At 40.5% G+C, this 21971-nt stretch overlaps 1 protein-coding gene across 2 annotated transcripts in view; it reads right to left on the bottom strand.

Annotated features, from left to right (window-relative positions):
* The window catches only part of LOC111578446 (collagen alpha-1(XXIV) chain), a 97272-nt gene extending 82746 nt beyond the window's left edge, over positions 1 to 14526 (bottom strand). For both annotated transcript variants that reach the window (XM_023285266.3, XM_055018233.1), the window contains exons 1-2: positions 14009 to 14526; positions 3960 to 4030 (exon numbers count right to left, since the gene is read on the bottom strand). In XM_023285266.3, the coding sequence (XP_023141034.3) occupies positions 3960 to 4030; positions 14009 to 14061 (124 nt within the window). In that variant the 5' untranslated portion in view covers positions 14062 to 14526. The remainder of the gene's footprint in view (positions 1 to 3959; positions 4031 to 14008) is intronic.
* Positions 14527 to 21971: the final 7445 nt, after the last annotated feature.

Raw genomic sequence — 21971 nt, 5'->3', positions numbered from 1 at the left:
GCAAAATACATCCTCTCTATTCTTGGTTTAATCACAAACTTTTCAAGCCCCTGGTTAACCTCAGAAATAAAATGGTGGCATAAAGCAAAGTTACTTAATTCTTCTTCTGAAATGGTTGTCTTGTGGAAATATCAAGTTTCTCATAATATCAATAGCATGGTGCAACAATATCTAAAAATCAAATGTTGCAGTTTAAACTAAAACTACAACAATGAAGTGAACATTTGAAGTCTATAGCTATGAATTTGTAGATATGGAGAAAATGTATCTGTGTGATTTCTAGGGGTTAAAGCAGAAGGATTACATCATTTTAAATACATGGTAACTGCAACAAAAAATAGTAAAACAATAGTAATACAATATGGTAAATTTGCCTAAGTTAGACCACATCTCAAATACATTAAGCTACTGTAGTAGAGGAAATTGTACTTTTTTGAAAAAAGGGAAGTACAGTGTTTCCTGACACTGATCTAACAAAAGAACACTTTCGGTCATTGTGCTTGCGAGCAGAAGAAAAGGGGCAAAACAGACATAAAGAGAGGGTGTGAATAACAGAAATAAGACATCCAGGACACTGTCTGGATGTGGTGCCCAGGGGTTTTAGCCCTGTAGTCCAGATATATAGCCTCTATCTGCAGCTGATCTAAGCACACACTGAGATGTCCTTGACATTCTTTGCCCGAGGTAACGTCAGCCCAGATTTCAATTAACCTGTCTGATATGTTAAAGACAAGCTGTTGTAGGTCTCTGTGTGCATTCCGCCTCTCCTCATTATGATGGATAGATTCTGTTTGCAATGGGCTCATCAACTATAGATACATAGGGAGATGACAATCGCAAGACGAAATCAGGGGAGGCAGTTTAATTTGTCTGTGCAAGGAGCAGTAGACAGGGCACACAGATGTGACGAAGCGAACAAATATGTCAGACTACATAGTGGGGTCAGCCTTAAATAAAGTTGCCTACACAATATTCTGGCACAGACCCAGTGATATGCCACTCAACAAATACCCTGACAACAAATTAATGTACTTCATAGAGGTTTTCTTCAGAAAGTATAACCAGCCTCAAGGCTCTGGAATTCCCAAGGAAATACATCATGCTGAGTGAGGGGCTTTGTGAGGGAACTTTGTCAGGACTGCAGCTTGTGACCATTTTGGTCGTATGGGTAACAGGTAATGTTTAGTTGCGCTAAAAAGTACAGCGTTTCAGATTTAAATTGGCTGTAAGAAGGCTCGTACTTTTTCACTTCTTTTACTGATGATTCTCTTTGAACAAAACAGATTCTCAGCGTAGGGAATAAGTTACATCTGCAACCTGTTGAGCTGTACGATACTGATAGCACTGACACTGTATGTGTTGTGATGGAAACCTACAGATATTCAGTTGGTCATGCAGAAAATGCATATTTATGTTTTCATGTTTGGTCCTGATTCACTGCCCAGTCTTGTTTACACTGCTAGTTGTATACTGTATAATGACAATATAGCACATTCTTTTCTATTCTATTCTATCCCATTCTATTCTAGTACTGTAGCCATTAGAGCCCAGATTAGAATGAATAACATAAAATTCACTTCAATTTGGCCAAAAATCAAAGCGACATCCTGCATTGGGCGACAGCAGCAGACCTAAATGCATTTCAATACAATATCATGTTTAAATGTATTAAGTTTAAAGTTTAACAGCTGTATTGTGCAGATGTCAGTAAGAAATAAGTGGCTGCATTGCTCGATAATAAGTACATTAACACTATTAACAGCTTTCTGTCAGCAGTCCTCTCTTGCAATATCTGCAGTAGTAGCACTTTTTACCATCACAAACGTTTAAATTGCTTGTAGTTGTCCATTAAAACTACCTGTTGACTGAAGGTATACCATCAGTGGGTTTTGTACAGAAAAAGGTCACATGATGCGTTAAATGTCTTTTATGTGAACGCACACAGACTCTGAAGAAAAAAGACTAGGTGACACCCATCATCCATGAATGGAGTTTGAGGTTGTGTCAAGCCAGCTCACACAAAAGAGTGGCTATGCCAAACTTGCTTCATGGTATACCCCTCTGTTCTAGGAGTACCCGCATACATGTGCATGTCATCTGTAAACACAAGACTCAGAGCACATCTGCTGCCCACAAGGGCCATTGTTGGAGTGAACAGGCCCTTACATTAATCTGATGAAAAAGGGAACAATGTGTGACCTTTAAAAATACAGATGGATATCATTTTATCCCCAACATCTGACCAGCTGAGCCACAGCTGCCAAAACAAGTTAACTATTTACCTGAGACTTCCTCTTCCTATTTGTCTGACCAACTAGTGTACTTTCCCAGAGTGCTCTTCTTAGTATGTACTTCAAATTATGCTTGCATGAGACATATTTTAAAATCAATACACATTCCCAGAAATGAGATCACTAAGTGGAAATGAGATGAGAAATGGAGAGAACCTTAAGTTTGAGAGGCTTTTTAGGTTGTTTCTAAATACATACTATGGCCTAAACACCAGACATGTTGAAAGGTGAGGTGAAAACTACGAAGAGCAAAGAAAGAAGAGCTTATGTTTACAGTTGCTGCTCCCAAGTATATTACACTGTTTAGACTTTGATGACTGTGATCACGATTCTGTTTATCGATCCCAGATTTTAACGCATGCTTTGATGGGTGGGGTCAAAACAGGTGATATGCTTATTTCATTTTAATTCGCAACTTTGTACCAATCATTTTTCATTCAAAATAACTTCTTAGTTCGATCACCACAAATGTGAGGATTTGCTGTTTTTACTTTTAATTTCTTTAATAATTAATTATTTTTATAATTTTGAGAAATGTAATATTGGGTATACAAAACAAACATTGCATTTTTTTCATATCCTTTTCTCGTGCAGCAACAGAAACTGTGCCCTTACTTTAAAAATGGCAAAATGTATTGCAAAGGACATCGTGTATGGCATCACAAAGCTTGGCTAACACACTACTAACATCTATGCAGTCAGGGGATAAAGCAATCCTTCCTCTCTCTGGACATGGCTGTCATGTTATCTCTGTCTGTGTTTACGTTGCACTTCACTTCGCAGACAGGTATCCCAATGTTGAACCCAGAATCATGGATTTTTAGCAATGATACTGTTTATGTTATGTTTGAACATTCTATTCACTTTACCTTTCTGTCAGACAGCCCTTTCAATCAGGAAACTGAGGCCTATATATCACTGACTTGAAAGCCACCTTGAAAAAAAAAAAAGGCATTTTTTTCAATGCAGAATACAGGAGTTCCTGGTCCACTGCTGCCTTGATTGGTCAGTTTGTGTAACTGTGTGACCCTTTTTTGACACAATAGAGGCCAGACACTGTCATTACAATTGATAATCCACAGGAAAAAAAGTAGCTTGACTGTCTTACTGCACAGCCCAAATCATCAGCAAAAATTGAAATTTCCAGTGTGGAGGATTGCTAGCTCAGAAGTTGTTGTTTACCAGAATGAAGTGGATTTTTTAAAAAAAAATAGTAACACGCAGATAGCAGATTGGGAAGGGCAAAGCTGCCTGAAATGATCACCCAATGGCAGGCTTTTACCCACAGCCTACAACCAGCAAGTGAGACTGGGTGGGACAGGCTTTGGACAGAGAGCTGCAGGAGGATATCTTTATTTCCCAAATCTGACATTTTGTCTTTTGCAGATGTCTGCTTGCAACTGCTTTAAAATACATAGCATCGCCTCTAAATTATTCTTTCAAATGAGGTCACAAAAATAAGTCAAGAATATTTCAACTCTGTACCAGCTGAGGCCAAAAGCAAACAAAAAATTAACAAATTGGTCCATTACTTTGTACATATGATAAAATGTCAGAGGCAAGTACACTAGTCATAAAGACCAAAAAAAAACAGATGTATAAAATACAAAAATTGCATTAGTAATTGTATTAACACTGATAGTTTTGCCTCAGGGTTTTGCTGTTTACCTTGAGCTATGTAATCTTCTTCTCCAGAGAGTACTGCTGAGCATACTGACAGGAGCAGGAGAAAGTTCCACCTGGAAGGACACACAAAAACAGATTAGCTATGCGGTACCATATAAAAATGTAAGCGATGTAAACAATGTGTTACACAGATGAGCGGTTTTTTCTCTGAAAGACGCTATTCTTATGTAAATGCAAGTATAGGAAAACACAAGTCCAGTTGTGTGTTGCATAACAACACATCTGCCAATATAGATTATATGAGCAACTGCTGTTTTACATAAAACATAACATACCAGGGACTTTTCATGTGCTACATCCTGAGTAGATACCGATTATCCACTGAGGAAACTAAAGTGTAACACACAAGCCAATCTCGAAGCCAGGCCAGCTCTACAGGAACATGGTCTTTGTTGAGGTTCTATCTAAGATGAATTACGGTGGATCAGACTGTGGCAAATCAAGAGAAAAACAGAAATGGCTATGATTTGACTGTCTATCTTTCCACTCAGTCATTAATTATTAGACATCTAGCCTTTCCCTGCAGGAATAAGGTGATGGAATCTCCATGAAATCAGCAGTTTAGAGTAGAAAGCTTAGATCTCTTTATAACAGGGCCTTGAGGTGATGATACATGGACAATTATTTGAGACACTGAAGGCTGGAAGTATCTCTGGTCGATGCAGGCAATGTCTTCAAGATAAGAATTGCTACTTAAGATATTAACTGAGGATATGTCCAAGGGCTATAAAGAGGAATTAAGTTTCCCCATAGTGTTTTTTTTGGCATGTAATGGCTGGAAAAACACAGGTGTAATAAATAGTGTTAATGATGACTGCTCTAATTCAGGTGTGTCTAGGGTTGCCACCCATCCCTTAAAATATGGAATCGTCCTTTATTTGACAATTAATTGCTGCGTCCCGTATTGAATCAATATGGGACGCAAATTGTTCCGTATTTTCATAAATGTCCCGTACACGTCTGTCACACACTCATCAAAACCGTAAATAGTGAACAAAATAAAACACAGCAAATATTAAGGGCAGCCAATTGCATCTTCCTTAGACCTGTGTAGCAAGGACCTGATGCGAGGTCCAGCAGACAAACCTCATACTTCTCTGCGTGTCCGGCCCTGTCGTGGGTTGCCTGATTACAGACGCTGCTGCACCCGCGCGTTTAAAAATGTCTACACCACGTCCAAAGAAGCAAAAACGTCTGCAAATGTACAGACATGAGTGGGAAGACTGGAACCCCTGGCAATGGGTACAAGGCAAACTGTGTTTTCTGTTGTTCAGGCTGACGTAAGGCAGCATCAGTGGAACAACATGTAAGAAACATGAGAACAGAGAGAACCCAACCAGTAGGTCACAGTTTATCATCCCCCAGTCATCTCCTGAAGTCCTTATGGTGAGAGACATCAGTATCTGGTTGTTCATTTACCAGAGGATGCTTATAATCATGCTGATGTGGCCTAAGTCATTTATTATTATTTTAAATGCTTTTTAGTTTTTAATAAACATTTATTTAATAGCCTATATATAATCAATAAATGGCCTTTGCCTATCTAAAGAAAAACTCACTCAGAACTCTGATAAGTTAGCAGTACTAAACAACTAAATTAATAAATACATGCATACACACATAAATAAGTTAATACATTCATTGTGTTAAGATAAGATTTAGATGGGAAAAAATGTCTGTTGAGAATTTCTTTGTCCAGTATTCTGCATTCAGTTGTTTATGTTTTTGCAGAATCCAGTATTGCACACTGGTTGGTCATTATATTTTATTTTAGTTTGATTTCACTGTTTAAAATGAGGCCACTTCTGTTCAGGCAGAACCTGTGATAATAAAACAATACAAAATTCTTAGTTTCTTAGTTTCATGTTAATAAAGCACTTCAAGCATTAAGTATGGCTAAGTGCTTTTTTCAAAATTAAACATACCACTTCTTGGGTGGTAGTGGCCCCGGGTTCGGTAAAGTTGGAAAGATATTCACAGATTCGGACTTCTGGCATTAATAACTCATTAGATATAGGCTGTCAAAACATAAACAATGCCTCTTTCCCATCATTGTACAGTAAACAATGTGCTACAAGCCCAGTTTGATCAAAAGTAGCTGTCTTTCAAGCAGCTTCAAGCTGGGCGTCCTTTATTTTCATTTCTAAAAGGTGGCAACCCTAGGTGTGTCAGTAAGCCATGCCCTTGAATGAACATGCACAGTACAAGAGCCCTTGTGCAGAAACACCAAGCTAATGGAACGCAGTTGGTACTGACATGATTTCCCTCACGTATGCCAAATGTTCCTCACGAGAATGGGCTGTAATTATATTAAACATTCCAGTTGTTGTCTGTCACCACCCGTGAACACATATTTTTAAGCCTCCTTTAATAGAATGGGAAGAGCAGGAACAATCACATAATACGACACCGGTAGTTAAAGAACATGAAAAGGAAAGAAACGCCAATAATAGGATGTTCACGTCCTGTTAGGTTACCGAGCAACTTTAGTATTGGCTGCAATCATATGTTACTAGTTAAGTCTTTTTTTGTATCCAAAATGGTAAACACAACTTTATAACAGAGGCCAAATGCAGCTGACAGTGCAGTACTACTGCTTTGACATCCATTACAAAGGACAAGTATATAACATTAAATTATAAACACATTACTTTAACCACTGGGTAAAGTGAGTTATGATCATTTAATTGCAGATATACCTACTGTCCTAACAGATACAGACACATGAAGAGGCAGAGTTTCTTTGTACCAAAAGTGGCTGGGTTTTTGTATCACCCCAAATAAGGATAATAAATAACTGAGTTACCCCAAAATGCCAATACATTATCCAGTATTATCAACTTATACCTTTCCCAAGATACTCCATGGCTATGTACAATACAATGATGACTGACTCTAAATGGTGTAAATATGCAGCCCAGTAGAATATAAGTTAAAGGTCAATACTTTGGTTGAAGTCCTCAATTAATTAATCAGTTGGCTGGCATCAATTGTGAGAATCAGTCAATCAGTAAAGTTCATTTGTCATAAAGTTACTTTTGTTTGATTCTGACCTTTCTAAATACCTTTCAGTATCAGAATGGTGTTTGGACAAAGCAAACACAAGCATACTGGGCTGTTTCTGAGCAACTACATGATCAATCAACAAAATAATATTTACATTCATTGACAATTTTTAAAAAAAATTCATTATCTGCAGCCCTAGTCAATACTGAGTTGGAATAAGTAGTTGGAAAATGCAAAAAACAAGAAATCTGGAGCCTGTTAAAAGGCAACCGGACTTCTCTGTTTATGAAGGCATTAAACCTTGACATTTTTATGTCTGAAAATATAGTGAAAAGTCATGCAGAGAGCATTTCTGTGTCATGTTTTATTGTTTCCAGACAATGATGGATTTTGTCTCAAAGGCATAGTTGGTTAATAACAATTTAATGCCGTTCATGGAAGCATGCCTCAAACAGTTCTGACCACAAGGAGAGAAGAGCTAAGACAGACGAGTGATGCGCAGGCCTTTTAAAATAAAATTTGTCAAGTTGCAAAGAGCATGTTACCTCATGGATCTTCACTTTCAAAGGCCTTTGAGTGGGTCCTGACCAGCTTTGTTTAATAAACAGAACATAATCTGCTCATATTTTCTGAGGAGTGACAAATGCCATGTACAACATCTAACATCTAACTACAAAACATAGTTGAAGCAAAAGCACATCTTGATTCTGAAACTAATAACCCCTCCCCAAAAAACATTTTTGCACTTATATTTCACTAATTTCAGAAGATAGTCTTCAACAGCACTAACCACACAAAGAGATATAAAGATGTACATGTTAGACACACTGTATTTTGTAACTTTACATTTATGTGGCTTCATTCTTTTGACCCTCATTGACCCCACCTCTAGGTGGCACTGTCCACCATATAGCTACAGAGGAGGGGCAGCATGCAGTATTTATGGTCAGTAAATGAACCCAGAGTGCATTTACATGTTACACTGACATGAGTAATAGATATTCCTCATATCTTCCCCATACGCATATCATGTTAATAGTAGTTATAAATGAACTATGTGCACTGGCACAGAGAATGGTAAAATGTCACATTGTTAATTATTTATTTTTAATTACTTACATTGTAAAATAATGTATGTTCTGTGCTCCTTTCACTCCTCTTTACCAGCTCTACTGTTAAAACACCTCAATTATTTGGGATAGTCTTGTCTATTAAAATGCATATAGAATGTACTGACCTTGAGAAAGCACTGATTCAGAGACCAGAGATTACCCACACGACCATGTTCAACCAGCATATCATGGGTTAAGTCTGTATTCCCACAGCTTTAAGCTGAAATTATTCAATTTTACCTCTAAAACTACAGCAAAGACAGCAGAAAATGCTGAGCCATTCCCATTGTGCCTACAGAATCACCATCCTGATTGCTATCTTGTATAATGCAATGAACCAGTTGCAGATGTTGTCTAACAACTAGAAGAGGCCTCAACAATTAGAGCAAGGAGCTACAGAAAAAAATGCTTAATTTTATTGCAGTTTAGATTTAAGGGTGATATGTTAAGTAAAAAAACAACAAATTTGAAGTGAAAATCTGAAAATTAACTATTTCGTAAATGTCAGAGAATTTGCATCCAAACTGAAACCAAAAGAGTATTGTAGAATTTGCACTGAACAGTAGTCCATATTGCTTCCTTGTCTTATAATCCACAGCATGTTGTACAGCACATTGTCATCTACAGTAAATCTTCAAAGCATACTTTGCATATTCAGACCAAGTCAATCACATCAGCAGCCCTGTACCCAGCAACAGCTGCTAAAACAAGCTGAAATAGTTCTGGCAACTCGTGTCATAATTTTCAACACTGACACAGTGTGGTAGCTGTGCAAAACATGTGAGGAGACAGTAGTCCTGCTATTTTAATATGCAGCTGTGTAAGCCCAAAAAGAGCGCTATCAATCACAGAGTCCTGTCACACCTTAAACCCTCAGGGATTGTTTGGTGAGTGGGATAGCCGTAAACAGCATGATGGATGATCCTAAAATCATCTCTCTTCCGTGGCCTTTGAGCATCATATTAACTCTACAAAAAAAGGCAACAAGTTTTTGTGTTGCCATGTTTGACAGAGAGCAACAGACAGGCAGCCATATTTGTTTTCCCAGAGTAATGAGGCCTTGCAGATTCGAGGAAAAAATCTAAGCAAAAGCATAAAAGAAGAGGAAAATCAGAGAGAAAAAGACAACAATATTGAAAAAGAAAAAAGGCTGGTTGTAAGTAGAAACATCACGAGCTGTGTCTGTCACCTGTTCCCCATCGAGAAAGTGGTGCGACATTCCAGAGCCGGGAACACAGACACATCCCTGAAGCAGGAAAACATAATAGAAAGAAACGAGTGCTGGATATATTAATACAATCATTCATCTGATGAGAAAAGAAAAGAAAAGACATTTATAGGGCCGATGAGTAGCTGGTTCTGCTTAGAAGTTGGCAACTTTTAAAATCGACCAGAAAAGAAAAAAATACCTAAATATAACACTTAACATTCCCTCTTGGAGTGTGTGGGGCCATCTGATGCTGATTCAGACAGCTTTCCTGCCGTCTGTCTCACCGTCTCCCCGTTCGGGGCTATTTAAAGCATCCCTGAGGCTCTGCCACCAAACACACTCAGTTCATTGCTTCAGCACATCTATAGTGACGTCAGCACAAGTGGTGGGAATTTTCCAGCACTTTCACCTCATGCCATTTGCCAGCTTTCATTCCCAACATCAACATAATTTTTACATTTTATTTTCTTATATGCAAACATCGAAAACTGAATCAGAATAATTTGCAACAGGCTACATGCAGATTTGCCAGTTTTTTTTCTACTTTTTTATTAAATTCTGAAGTAAATCCCTGCATAAGTGACAGTGACATGTTTCCCAGTCTTAGCGGTTAATGGAAAAGACTGGTGAAAGTGAGGCAAAGCTCCCCAAACAGTGCTCTGTTGACTAAGGGAAATACCACTATGTGGGGAGTGGGTGTCATGTCAAGACTATAAATAATCACAACTTTAAACTCCCCTCTGCAATGAATCATTCCAGCGGTAACAGATCTTGCCATTCTCCCCTCAAAATTAGCTTGGATCCCTAACAATGGTTCATTCAACTGAGGAGAAGGCTGAGAAACAAACGGAGAGGCGAAGACCTCAATTAAGCTTGGCAAATAGAAGCAAACTCACTTAACTTCTGTTTACAGTCCTCATAAGAAAAGGGAAACTATTTTCTTACGTTCATCACTGATGTCTGTCAGGGGGTGAGTCTGTGAGCAGTGGCATTCACAATATACTGTTTACATGTCTAGTTTGACAGGCCGTTTACTGAATCCATTAGTAGCAACAAAGCACGCAAAGCTGTTAATCTGCCCAAACAACTCCAAACGTCTTGAGGATTACCCAAAAGGAACTGGTACCAAGAAAACTGCTGCTGATCTGTGTTGGGCTCGAAAATGTACACAACTGCTTGTCTTTCCTTGGCTTTCTGTGAAAAGGTTCTCTGATTTGTAAGGACATGCAGGATTATCTAAAGAAACCTGATGGAAGTCACCTTGACTGACCCATCCCATTTCACCACTTGTACTGACTGAAGTTGGCTTCAGCCAGCCAGAATATCACACAGTGGATGTAGCACTGTTCAGAAGTCCGCCACATAGAGTCGTTATTCAGAAAATTGAGGTTTATAGAGCGTGACCTCGGAGCATTTGCCTAACCTCTACTGTTATGTGCCCCATTTGGCAAAAATGTGGCCCGCTTGAGTACAAGCTAAAATTGCAGCGGAATTCAAAACAGAAGGAGAGCTGTAACCCTGACACACATAAAATGACACGGTACCTAAAGGAGTTGTATTGTAGCTCATAAGACACTAGAAAAATGATGTCGACCATATAAAGATTAGATGCCTCGTGTAAAAATTGTCTGTCAATGAAAACATGACTTTCTTGCAAATCAGGTGTTCTGTTCCTGCATGATTTGCCTCTGAATCCCAACAAAAACATTCCTGGATATAAAGAAGTAAGTGATCTACTGCCAGTATCTGTTCCTGTTGGCCATGTTTCAGCTTCACTACCTGCATACTGATCATAATGACTGAATTATGGAAGAACTAAATGAGCTTGTCTTCTCCTCTCCAAATGGCCATCAGCGAAAATTAGCAAGTCTACTAGTTTCCAGGCTTCACCTGCCTACTTCATTTGCCAAATGCTGACATCATAACGACTTCCAAAGTACATCAACATGTAATTTGCAATACATTTTCCTAGCAGCAGCGTGTCACGTCTGCTTCTTCCTCTCTGATGAAGAGCTTAACGTGGCTCTCATTTGTCAGCTCCCTCAATTGGTACTTGGAGTCAAGAGGTCACTGCAGTCCAGAGCAAAGATTGACTTAGTCCACAAGACAGCGAGCAGACAAAGGGCTGTGAGTAAACTTCCACAGGCTTTTATTGGTTTGCCCTTTTCCTGTTGTGGAGGGACCTGCAGATGTTAGGAGGGTTAAATACACTCACTCACACAGACAGGCCCAAATCCATACAGCCACTGATGTAGAGAAGGTGAGTATCCTGCAGTGAGATGTTGGTGAGGCTGTGATCCCCCACGTGCATCATTTTTCAAGGATAATCAGGCTTAGTTGGCTCACACAAATAAGAACCAAAAGAGAAATGTATTTGTTCACCTCAGCAGTGGCTTGTGAATCCACAGGCCTCACTATGGGCTAAGTTTTTTGGTGAGTTTTTAGCTTGGGTAGAAACTCACTGTTCACACTGAGGTCTGTGGATTATCCTGAGTAATCAGGACATTGTTTGTGCAAAGACACTTTGTCATTAAGTTGTTCCCATGTCTGTGAGGGTTCATAAATTTTCTAATGTCTGCGCCCCACAAATTAAATTCTATTCAACTCCCTCGTAATTTGACACTGGATTAAGTCTAAGCAGTGTGAATCTCAGCAGGGACAAATAAAAGCATATCTGGCTTCATAGGCACTATTAGAAGTGTAAAATGTAATTACTGTAATTATTATATTTTGCTGAAAGCAAAGTTTATGCTATCTTATGTCACTCAGATGAGATAAACCCATTCCATTACAAGCTCTGATGTGACTTTCATGGGAATGGTTTGAAAATTTAATGTATTATGTGTGTAAATGTGTTTCTTTACAAGAATCCCAGCTATAATACATAGGAACCAAAAGTTGTGGTCATATTAAAGTGATTAAAACAATTACATGTGATGGTAGCATTGTGGTAAGCTACATTATCTCCACTTAGTGCAATGAAAGCATGAGTTAGTGAGCACATGGAAAGGGAATTATCCCTTGTGGAGTATCAACAGGAGTATCAATAATGCTCTCTGGTCTTACGCTTTTTTTCTCAGGAGAACTTTCTTCACTTAAGAATAACAGAAAATGCATCTATTCACCACTCAACGCAGCCATCACTGAAGAATGGCTTTTGGCCTGCACCACACTGCACAGTCAATCAGTCAACCCCAATGGTCTCCTGTGACACTGTGAAAAACCCCTAGTGTACTATGGATGTGAGACAACTGCAGGCATCTTCCAGAACTTTCCTCTAAAGCCACTTTAAAACTTGAGCAAACGATTCTTACGTCAATCTAGACAGCCTGCTTCAGCGACCAAAGTCCTGCACATCCACACCTGCATTATCAACATATTATGGGATCTGCCGGCCTATGCTGAGGAGACTCTTGCTCTGAGTCAAGTGTACAGTATGTGAGTGGCTGTGTCTCTGCAGCTATACAGTCCAAGCATTGCCTGCAACAGTGGGTGATTGTCTGAGGCTCAGGAGCCAGTTAACCACTGATGCATACACACTAACTCTGTCTGTGAATTCAAGGGAGGCCACATTTATTCCCCCAGAAGGCTCTCATTTTCACTCTCAAGGACAAAAAAAGGATTTCTCAGGATTTCAGGTCCACTTTGTTTTCCATCGAGCAAACACTATCAGCAGAGAACAACAGAATTCTTTGTGATCTCAGCTTTTTTTTCTTTTTAGAACATATCTGGAAGGGATTTAATAGACTGCAGACAACTTGGACTCACTTCTGATGGAAGATGATAAATTTCCTGTTAAATACCCTTTGAACGAGTGCACATTTCTGATACTCCACAGACCCAAATGAATGTAACGAGACAACAAAACCTGCACGCTGCATGTCAATAATACACACTTCCATGAGGAATGTTTAGGTTTAAGGGTGCTAAATAGATGCTTTGCTCTATTTAAAGCCTAAACACTTTGACAGAGTTTGATAAATCTGCTACTCTTGGGTTGATGACAGCTGCTTCAATGCTTGTATCAGTGCAACAAAAATCACTTGCTGAATAAGCATCATTGCTTCCTAGACATGCTCATTCATCCTCTCTCTCTCTCTCTCTCTGTCTTCATGCTTCAGTGTTTATTTTCTGGCTTATCATAGCTATGTGAGTGAAACATAAATAAAAAAGGAGGGGGTTGAGGGGTAGGCCACATGGTGTTCAGATTATAATGTAGGCGATCCCAGGCTGCATGTTCACATGGAGAGTTCAAAGCCAAGATGACAAGTATGAAAGAGAATCTGACTGTAAAATCTAAACACATGTATGCAAGGAAAAGTAGAGTTAACAGATGGGGACGGTCCATATGTAAAGTTATACTGCAGCTATTCTGCCGAGCTACAGAATAAAACTGAAACAAATATATCTGACTGGAAACATCATGAAAAGAAATAACAGGAACAGAGATCAATGATCCAAAACTAAACTGCGTGTATGTGACTAAATGCATGTGGTACATTCAGTTTCAGTCACGTTTCATTTAAAAACTGTTGCTGCAGGGACTTTTTTAGTCTTTTGACGCCCCTGTCAGGGAAAGAAGCCAAATACCTAAACGGAAATAAGTCTTCCAGTTGCTGTTGTTGCAAATGAATATCTGGCAACAGTTTGAACAGTGCAGATACTCTGACGTCTGCGTAATACTGAACCAAATGTCCACTTACGTTGCTGCCGCGGAAACGTGTCCACTCCTTGTCCGTTGAGCTCCTAAATGCATTTGTATGCATTTGTCCAGGCAGCAGAGATCTGGGTGAAAACAGAATCACACTCTCGAGGATACCTGCACATGGGCTAACCCTTTGGTAACAGCCAAAGGAAGCGTAAAGTGGACGGAGGAGTGCTGCCACTTCAAAATTTCCTCATCGTAGCCTCAGCAGTCCGGAGGAGAGATCTCTCCCACTCTTTCCAAGCCTACAGCCTCAGATCCTTTGCGCTCTGCGGCGCGCAGTGATCTGGCTATTTCTATCCAAAGTGGAGACGCGCAACAGTTGCATAGAAAAAAAAACCCTGGCTTGGAGTGCGGCTAGTTGTTCTGCAGCAGCGTTAACTCGACCGCTCTGAGGGGTACATAGAATTAGCTTCTTGCTCTCCAACACCACTGCAGATTCACTCCTGTGCGTCTTTACCTCCAGGCGGTGGTTTCTGCTATGTGCCTTGACTTGCACTGATACAGAGGGGACCCGTATTCACCCCATCACAACTCCTACCAGCTGGTGGTGTTGGATTTCACCAGTTACTGACTCGTGACATCACGGATAGACTTTTGGCTTGTGTTCTTCACTGCGTGTTGTCTGTTTTGACTACTGTGTTACCCTAAAAGCTGGTGTAATGCCCATGTTTACTATTCATTCAGCGCTGTAGATCCCATGTGCTAATGGTAAAGAGCCTGCCTGCAATCACACACACACATGCATTCTAAGACTGAAATAATGCCAGGGAGAAATAGAAGAGATCAGCTGGTTCAGCCTCATGTTGTTTGCTGACAAGCAAATTTGCCAGGTGCTGCAGCTCAAGGCTCTGTTGTTCTGGCAAAATGGCAACAAGATCTGCTATCCAGCATTAGACAAGACATACCAGGACTTGTTTACAACACATTATTTTGATCTCAAGTAGAATTACCTTAACAATGCCCCCTAATCAAGTAAGATAAATTTCACAGCAGGTAGGAGTAGTATCCTGTTTGATTAGACATCAAAAGTCAATTTGACTCTTGTATGCACTGTGTCAGAAAATCCATCTAACAAGTAATAGAGGAAGTTTTCTGGTCATTCATTGCTTGGCTAATGACTACCTCTGATGTTTTTTGGTTCAAATTGTTTTTAAAAAAGTATAAAATCTTGGAAACATGTCAGGTTTGGTGTGAGAAAATATGCAGTAGTGCATCCAAGAGTTATGTGGTCTTGCTGTGTAAAATGACTCAACTGCATCATGGTCTTTATTATCATCCAAAATAATGAGGCTCATAATTATTCATTTTACTGAACTACATTTGTAATCACATAAAAACAGTCATCATACAGAGCACAAGCAGCTCAGTGGGTGTCAAATGTGAAAGTGGTTTATCGCATTAGGTAGCCTGCCATGTCATTTTGGGGTGTTTAGATTTCGCATCAGCTCCATCTGCAGAGATTTATTTGGTATATAAACTCTAATAGTGTTTATCATTTGGCATTTTTCCTCTGGCTCTGATTACATTTGGAAATAACCCTTCTTTGTTTCATTGTAACCAAGTCTTAACACAGCACCACAGAGTTTCCCCCCTTGAAAATGACACCGTTTCTTTTTATCTCTCCCATCGATTTTTCCAAACAAACAGGCTCTAACCAACTTCTACCATTCCCTGTCCAGACTAACCCATTAACCTCGAACAAACAGAGCTCTGTGGGTCCCGTGGCCCCACCCCTCTCCCCCCCCACGCACCCCAGCATCCTCCTCTAGATGTCCGCAGCCTCGCTCCTGCCTGGAACAAGAGGGAGTCCATATGGTTTGCAGTTTAGGGATCTAGAGGGACGCAACTAGGAGACAGAGCAGTTCCTGCCTCTAATCCCAGATGGAGCATACAGGGTTTCTTAACCTGAAAACAGCAAAGAGACAGTTACAGTGAACAGTGACGATGCCCAAACATGGAGTCAAACAGGAGAGGTCAGATTGACATGGAAACTCCATGAGAGCCTGCCAGCCAGTATAAACAATGAGGTTAATAAAGGCTTCATGGTGCCTGCAAACAAGGTATCTGAGGCTCTTTGTGCCACAGAGGTCTGTGTGTGTCTGGAGCAGTGGGTCAGACTTGCCTCCTCTCTTCATCAAAGACAGTTGTCTCCAAGGAGGAAGCACATGCATGGGATGCACTCTTTCACTCTCTCTCTCTGGCTTTGCCATCAGCCAGTATCTCGGGATAGCAATGCTTCGACCAGATGTTTTCTTCCACTTCCTGGAAGCAAAAATGCTCAGATGCTGGTTCTTTGACAAGACCATGAATCAACATCATGAAGAAATTACAGACGGGTGACAAATTTTAGGAAAGACCTTGATAAATGAATGAAGCAGCACAGCAGATGCAGATGCTTCCACATAGGTGGACTGCATGGTACAATTAAGCCTCCTGTCATGCTCTGTGGCAGGTATGGAACTGCTGAGCAGCTGATTCGGGTTTTCGTATGAAGATGGCAAAAGGAAAAGGGTTTATTGATGGGGCACAGATGGCAGGAGCTTCTGTCACAAAGAGTGCTCAGCTAGTATTTACATATGAGCAGTGACTGAAAAGACTGCTGTATTTATATCTATGGCAACAACATCAGTAATTTGGGTTGGAAAGTACGGTCAACAGCATACATCTGATGGCTGTGATAGTCATGCATTAGTGTGAAATGCGAGGTAATATCAACTAAGTAATAGCATCTAGTAAATGCAGGAAAGTTCAGTGATGAATTTACAGAGAGGAACATCGTAGTAGGGCAGCAGTGCATAAACCCTTATTGCAAAGATCAACACACATTTGAGAGTTCAGTTGTGCGTAAACCATCAGCAAGTGATATGATCCAATGAGTCATCCTTCACCGCATTCTTATTAAGTCGGGGGAAACCATATGTGGTATAAACCTGCTACAGGCCTGAATGCTTGATCCCTAAAGTGAGGGCATCTGGTGGCTCTGTTATACTGTGAGGAGCTTTTCAGTGGCATGATCTGGATCCACTCGTCCCCTTAGAAGGAAGAGTCACTGCAGTTTAGTATTAAGTTGTCCAGAGTGATCACCTTTATCCTATGGTGAAACATTTTTGTCCTGTGCCTTCATCCATGGGACACAGGGGGTCACTGAATGCTTTGATGAGTATGAAAATGATGTGAATCATATGTTGTACCTTTGCAGTCACCAGATCTCAACTCATTTGAGCATCTTGAACCAACATGTTACACAGCGCTCTCCACCATCATCATCCAAACACCAAATGAGGTGATATGTTTTGGAAGAATAGTTTATCCCTCCAGTAAAGTTCCAGAGACTTGAAGAATCAGTGCCAAGGTGAGCTGAAGCTGTTCTGGCAGCATGTGGCTATAAGACAACACATGTTGGGTTTTCCTTGAATTAAATGATTGTTTTTTGTGGCACAGAGCTGGTATAGAAATAGAGCATTTACAATTTGCTGACTGGCAAAATATGGAAAAACTGGAACTCAGACGGCGCAAGTTGATAAAACCTTGATAAAATTATTGATCTATTGCCTCTATTGAAGTAAAAAGGTTTTATAAAATATTTTACAACTGTTTATTATACCCTAAATTTACAGCAAACTTTTTAAGATGAATATTCTATTTTCTGCATCTCCAGATGTGCACTAATCAGTCCATCGTGTACAGAGCACCAAAACGTTGGGCCCAAAGAGTGACTGGTGTCTGATAATCAGAATCAGATCACTGCTCATTTTTCTCTCTTGAGGAATGGGCAGATACAGATGAGTGTACACTGACCCCTGTCTGAAACATGTGGTCTTCCCCTCGTGTAGTTTCATAACTTATCCAGTGAAATGGCCAGTAAATGTGTGTTGTAATCAACTCCGAATCACAATATAGACCAGTGTTCTTGGACAATGACCATAGAGTTTTATAAGTACATAAAGGCCAGACAGGATTGTGATTATTGCAGCCATAGGATCAAATATTACAAAATACACACGTCTATTCTAACCTGACATCTAAATGCACCATAACTAATAAAATAAAAAATAATTGACAACAATTCTGCCGTGAGTTGCATGATTAAAACAGCCTTTTCTTGCTCAGTTTCATATGTTTCTCGCATATAAACTACATTTTGCGTTTGCTGGCAGTATGGTGTTTGGAGTCTGTGCTTCATTTGGACACGGCATTGTTGCTGGCCATGGTCCCAGGAGCTGCAATGTACATATTCCTACCTGCACACTCCTGTTCCTTCAGTCATTTCAGCTCCAGAGCTTCCTATAGGAAAGCCAAATAAATCCCATGTGCCAGTTGGAGAACATATCATCTTTCAGGTTAACATTTCTTAGTACAGTAACAGCTTGTAAATGTAGGGAGCGTGGAAACTTTCAGAATCAGAGACAATAAGCAAAGAGTCAACCGGGCTGGTTAAAGAGGAAAAGAAACAGCAAAGCGAAAAAAAACTCTGCGGTCGGTGGGGCATAAAACAAACTGTTGTCTTGTAACCAGTCATTAGGCTCAATAAAAATGTGTTTTTGAGTGCCCACTGTACGCTCATTCTTCTCGACATAATGCTGCAGACACGGTTGGTTAAGTGTGCCTCATTAGGTAAACAGCTCATCAGAAAGCGTCTGCCGTGGCTTTGACTGGGGGAGGGCTGGCATGCATCTGTGCGACCAGGTTGACAGCTGACTCTACCTGCAGACCGACTAGACGTGAAACCCGCCTCTGTCTCTAATTAGCAGACATGGTCCTATGTAATTTCTGTCCTGTGTGCGTGTCACCGGCTCGTAGGGCTGTTATTTTGCCGAGCAGGGAGAGAGTGGGCAACAGCTGGGAGAGTGCTTAACAGATGGTGAAACAGAGAGGTTGATAGCTGAAACAATGCTCCATGTAACAGCGTGTGTGTGTGTGTGTATGTGTGAGTTTGTACGCAGCGTGGCTGGTTTGCAGTGCTTAGGGGACCATGGGAAAGCAGGGAGAGAGGGGCCAGGGGAGTCCAGGGTGAAGGGGGTGTTGAGGCAGGGAGGAAGTTTGGAAGTGTGCAAGGAAAAGTGAAAGCCCCTTTGGGGGTCATGTGGGATGGAGGGGGGCACTGAGTGGGAACACACACATGCTTTGCACAGGGGAGGTGCTGCTTCGTGTTTGGCGTTCAGTTTTGTTGTGAAGTTTTGTAAGCACAGTGGATGCAGTTTAGAGTTGTAGCTCTTGAAACAGTGCCTGGTTACTTGATGGTTCATTTGAACAGCATCCCAAAATGTAGTTTTCATTCACAGAAAATCGATAATGTCTTCTGTCGCTCATCAGGAGAAAAACTTTTATTGTTTCTGTGCTGCAAGGAATTCACCAGAAAGTGGCCACTCTTTCACTTTGGATTACATTGCTGAACCAAAACAGGGGTTTGTAAGTCTGTAATTAGTTTTGCACATGCAGAACAGGAGTCAACCAAGCCCTCAAAAACAAGCCTGTTTGTCAGCTTTAAAAAAAAAAAAACTGGCATCTGAATACAGCCAAAATCACATGTTGCAGCAACATAAATTACACAAGTTTATGATGAATGTTAAATCATTTATGGTTGCCCTACCATTGTCAATTAACAGTTTTTAGGAAACCAGAGCAGTGTCTGAACTTGTATTTAACTACACCCAAGAAAAAAAAGCTGACTGGCTGGAATGTAAGAACAGGAAAAGAAGAAATGTGTAAAATCAAGATCGGTTTCCTTTTATACTGTGGAAGTAATTAATGTCCCATTGCTGCGTCTTTATTTCTGTCTCTCCCCCAGTGGCTTTAAAATCACCTGTTGTTAAATCAGGCCTCTATCCAAAAGAATTCGGATGGTTTTCCCATCTTTCTTACAAACGAAGAGAAAGGAAAATTGTGCTGCCTCCAAATTAAACAAATGTAATGTCCAGAGGAAATTAGAAGGGATGTGGCTCCACTGAATGGCCTCTTCTTTGGATTTACATTAAATCTTCTTGGGTAAATTTCTATAGGCTTTGTACACCTGGAATTTTGCAGTTTATTCCATTCTTTCTGGCAGATCCTCTCAAGCTCCGTTAGACTGGATGGGAAGCTTCCGTGAGCTACCATCTTCAGGTCTCTCATCAGATGATATGTGGGGTTTAAGTCTGGGTTTTGGCTGGGACACTTTAAGACAGTGAGAGACTTTCCTGAAGTGATTCCAGCGGTGTCTTGGCTGTTTGCCTTGGTGTCACTGCTGTGCAGACAGGTGAGCCACCTCTCCAGTCTCATGTTGCTGCACTCTGGATCAGGTTTTCTTCAAGGACTTCTATGTATTTGGCAGCATTCATTCTCCCTTTGATTCTGATCAGTGACCCTGTCACTGCAGCTGAGAAGTACAACAATGGTGTGATGCTACCACCACTTTCCATGTCTGCATGTAACAAGGGTCCACTTGGGTCTGCTTGACGTTACATTTATCCTCTATTCAAGTCTGTGAGAGACCATGGACTGCACTACAAGGGTGATGGTGCACATGCTCAGCACTCATACGCGTGCACTCATACAAAATATATAGATATAACCTTCTGTGCATGTATACAACAGAGTCTTCCAAGTGGACCCCCACAGACTTGGAGCATACTATAAAGTGTCAAACTGTCCACATTTGCAAGTACATGAGTCCACTGGTGTCCACGCCATGTACATTTTGTCATCTCCCTAAGTCCATAAAAGTCCACACAGACCCCTTTTCAGTCCAAAGTTTGAGTCCTTGTAGTCTGACTCACTGATTGTAGACTGAAGGTAAAAGCCTGTCATTAGCTGTTCATTTAAAGTGCCTTTGTCCTCCCCTTCCAGTCTATACATGTCACTGGTTTCAGAAAACTGAAAATCACAAAAACTTCCAGCCTAGCAATCTACCACCAGGAAAATTTCTGGTTTCAACGAGAATTTGGATCATGCAGTAAAACAGCCCTGCTATTTTTTTTCAGTGGATTATCCATTTTAATGTGCACATCTCCTCACATGCAAACATCCTACCTAAACAATTCTACCTGTTGCTACTTTGTGCGAACACTGAAGCTGCATCTTTGTCTTAGCGATGCCCAAGACAATTGTGATTGGCTCAAGGAAAGACAAACAAACCAGAGTGTCTTTTTTCCCCCTATAGCAGTATGGTAATGAAGTGCAGTCAGACAATTGTATACTACAGAATGGACTGGCTCAGCGTGGTGGAACAAGGGCAGTAATGAAATAATGCTGGGCATTTATGTGCACACACGGAATACTTACATACAACCTCCTGTGAAAGTATGGAATTGAGTGTTCCGATAAATAATAGTATGATAACAGAAATTACGCATTTATAGGTGGCCACAGCTGTCTGCAGATGTCTGTCTGCATCCATAAGCAAGTGTATTCAAACCTTCTGTAGGGATCATACTAGTCAGATTGTTAGCAGTTCCTGGTGTTCAGTAGAAATAACGTTTAGAGTTCACCTTTCATCAGATAAGAGAATCTTTTCCTAGTCCTTTAAACTCCAAGCAGCTGTCATATGTCTATAACTCAAAGAGTGACTTCCCTCCAGCTGTTCTACCATCAAGACTTGTTTGATTGAGCGCTGTAATGATGGTTGTCCTTCCAGGAGGTTCTCCAGTCTCTGCAGGGAACTTCTGAAGCTCTGTTAGAGTGACTGTTGGGTTCTTGGTCGCCTCCCTGACCAAGGCCCTTCTTGCGTGGTTAATGTAGATCAAATCTAGGAAGAGTCCAGGTGGTTGTACACTTTTCCATTTCAGAGTTATCAAGGCCACTGTACTAATGGGAACACTCAAGGCCAAAGAAGGTTTAAGCCCCTGCCCTGATCTATGCTTCACTACAAGTATATCATGGTGATGTATGGAGAGTTTTTGTCCTGACATGCAGTATAGATTGAGGGACCTATTATACCCAGGTGTCTTCCTTTCTAAGCTCTGTTTAAATCAACTCACTTT

Source organism: Amphiprion ocellaris, chromosome 2 (genome assembly GCF_022539595.1).
Source record: "Amphiprion ocellaris isolate individual 3 ecotype Okinawa chromosome 2, ASM2253959v1, whole genome shotgun sequence".
Taxonomy (NCBI): Eukaryota; Metazoa; Chordata; class Actinopteri; family Pomacentridae; genus Amphiprion; species Amphiprion ocellaris.
The sequence above is the reverse complement of the archived record's forward strand: the minus strand, read 5'-3'. Positions and strand labels throughout refer to the sequence as shown.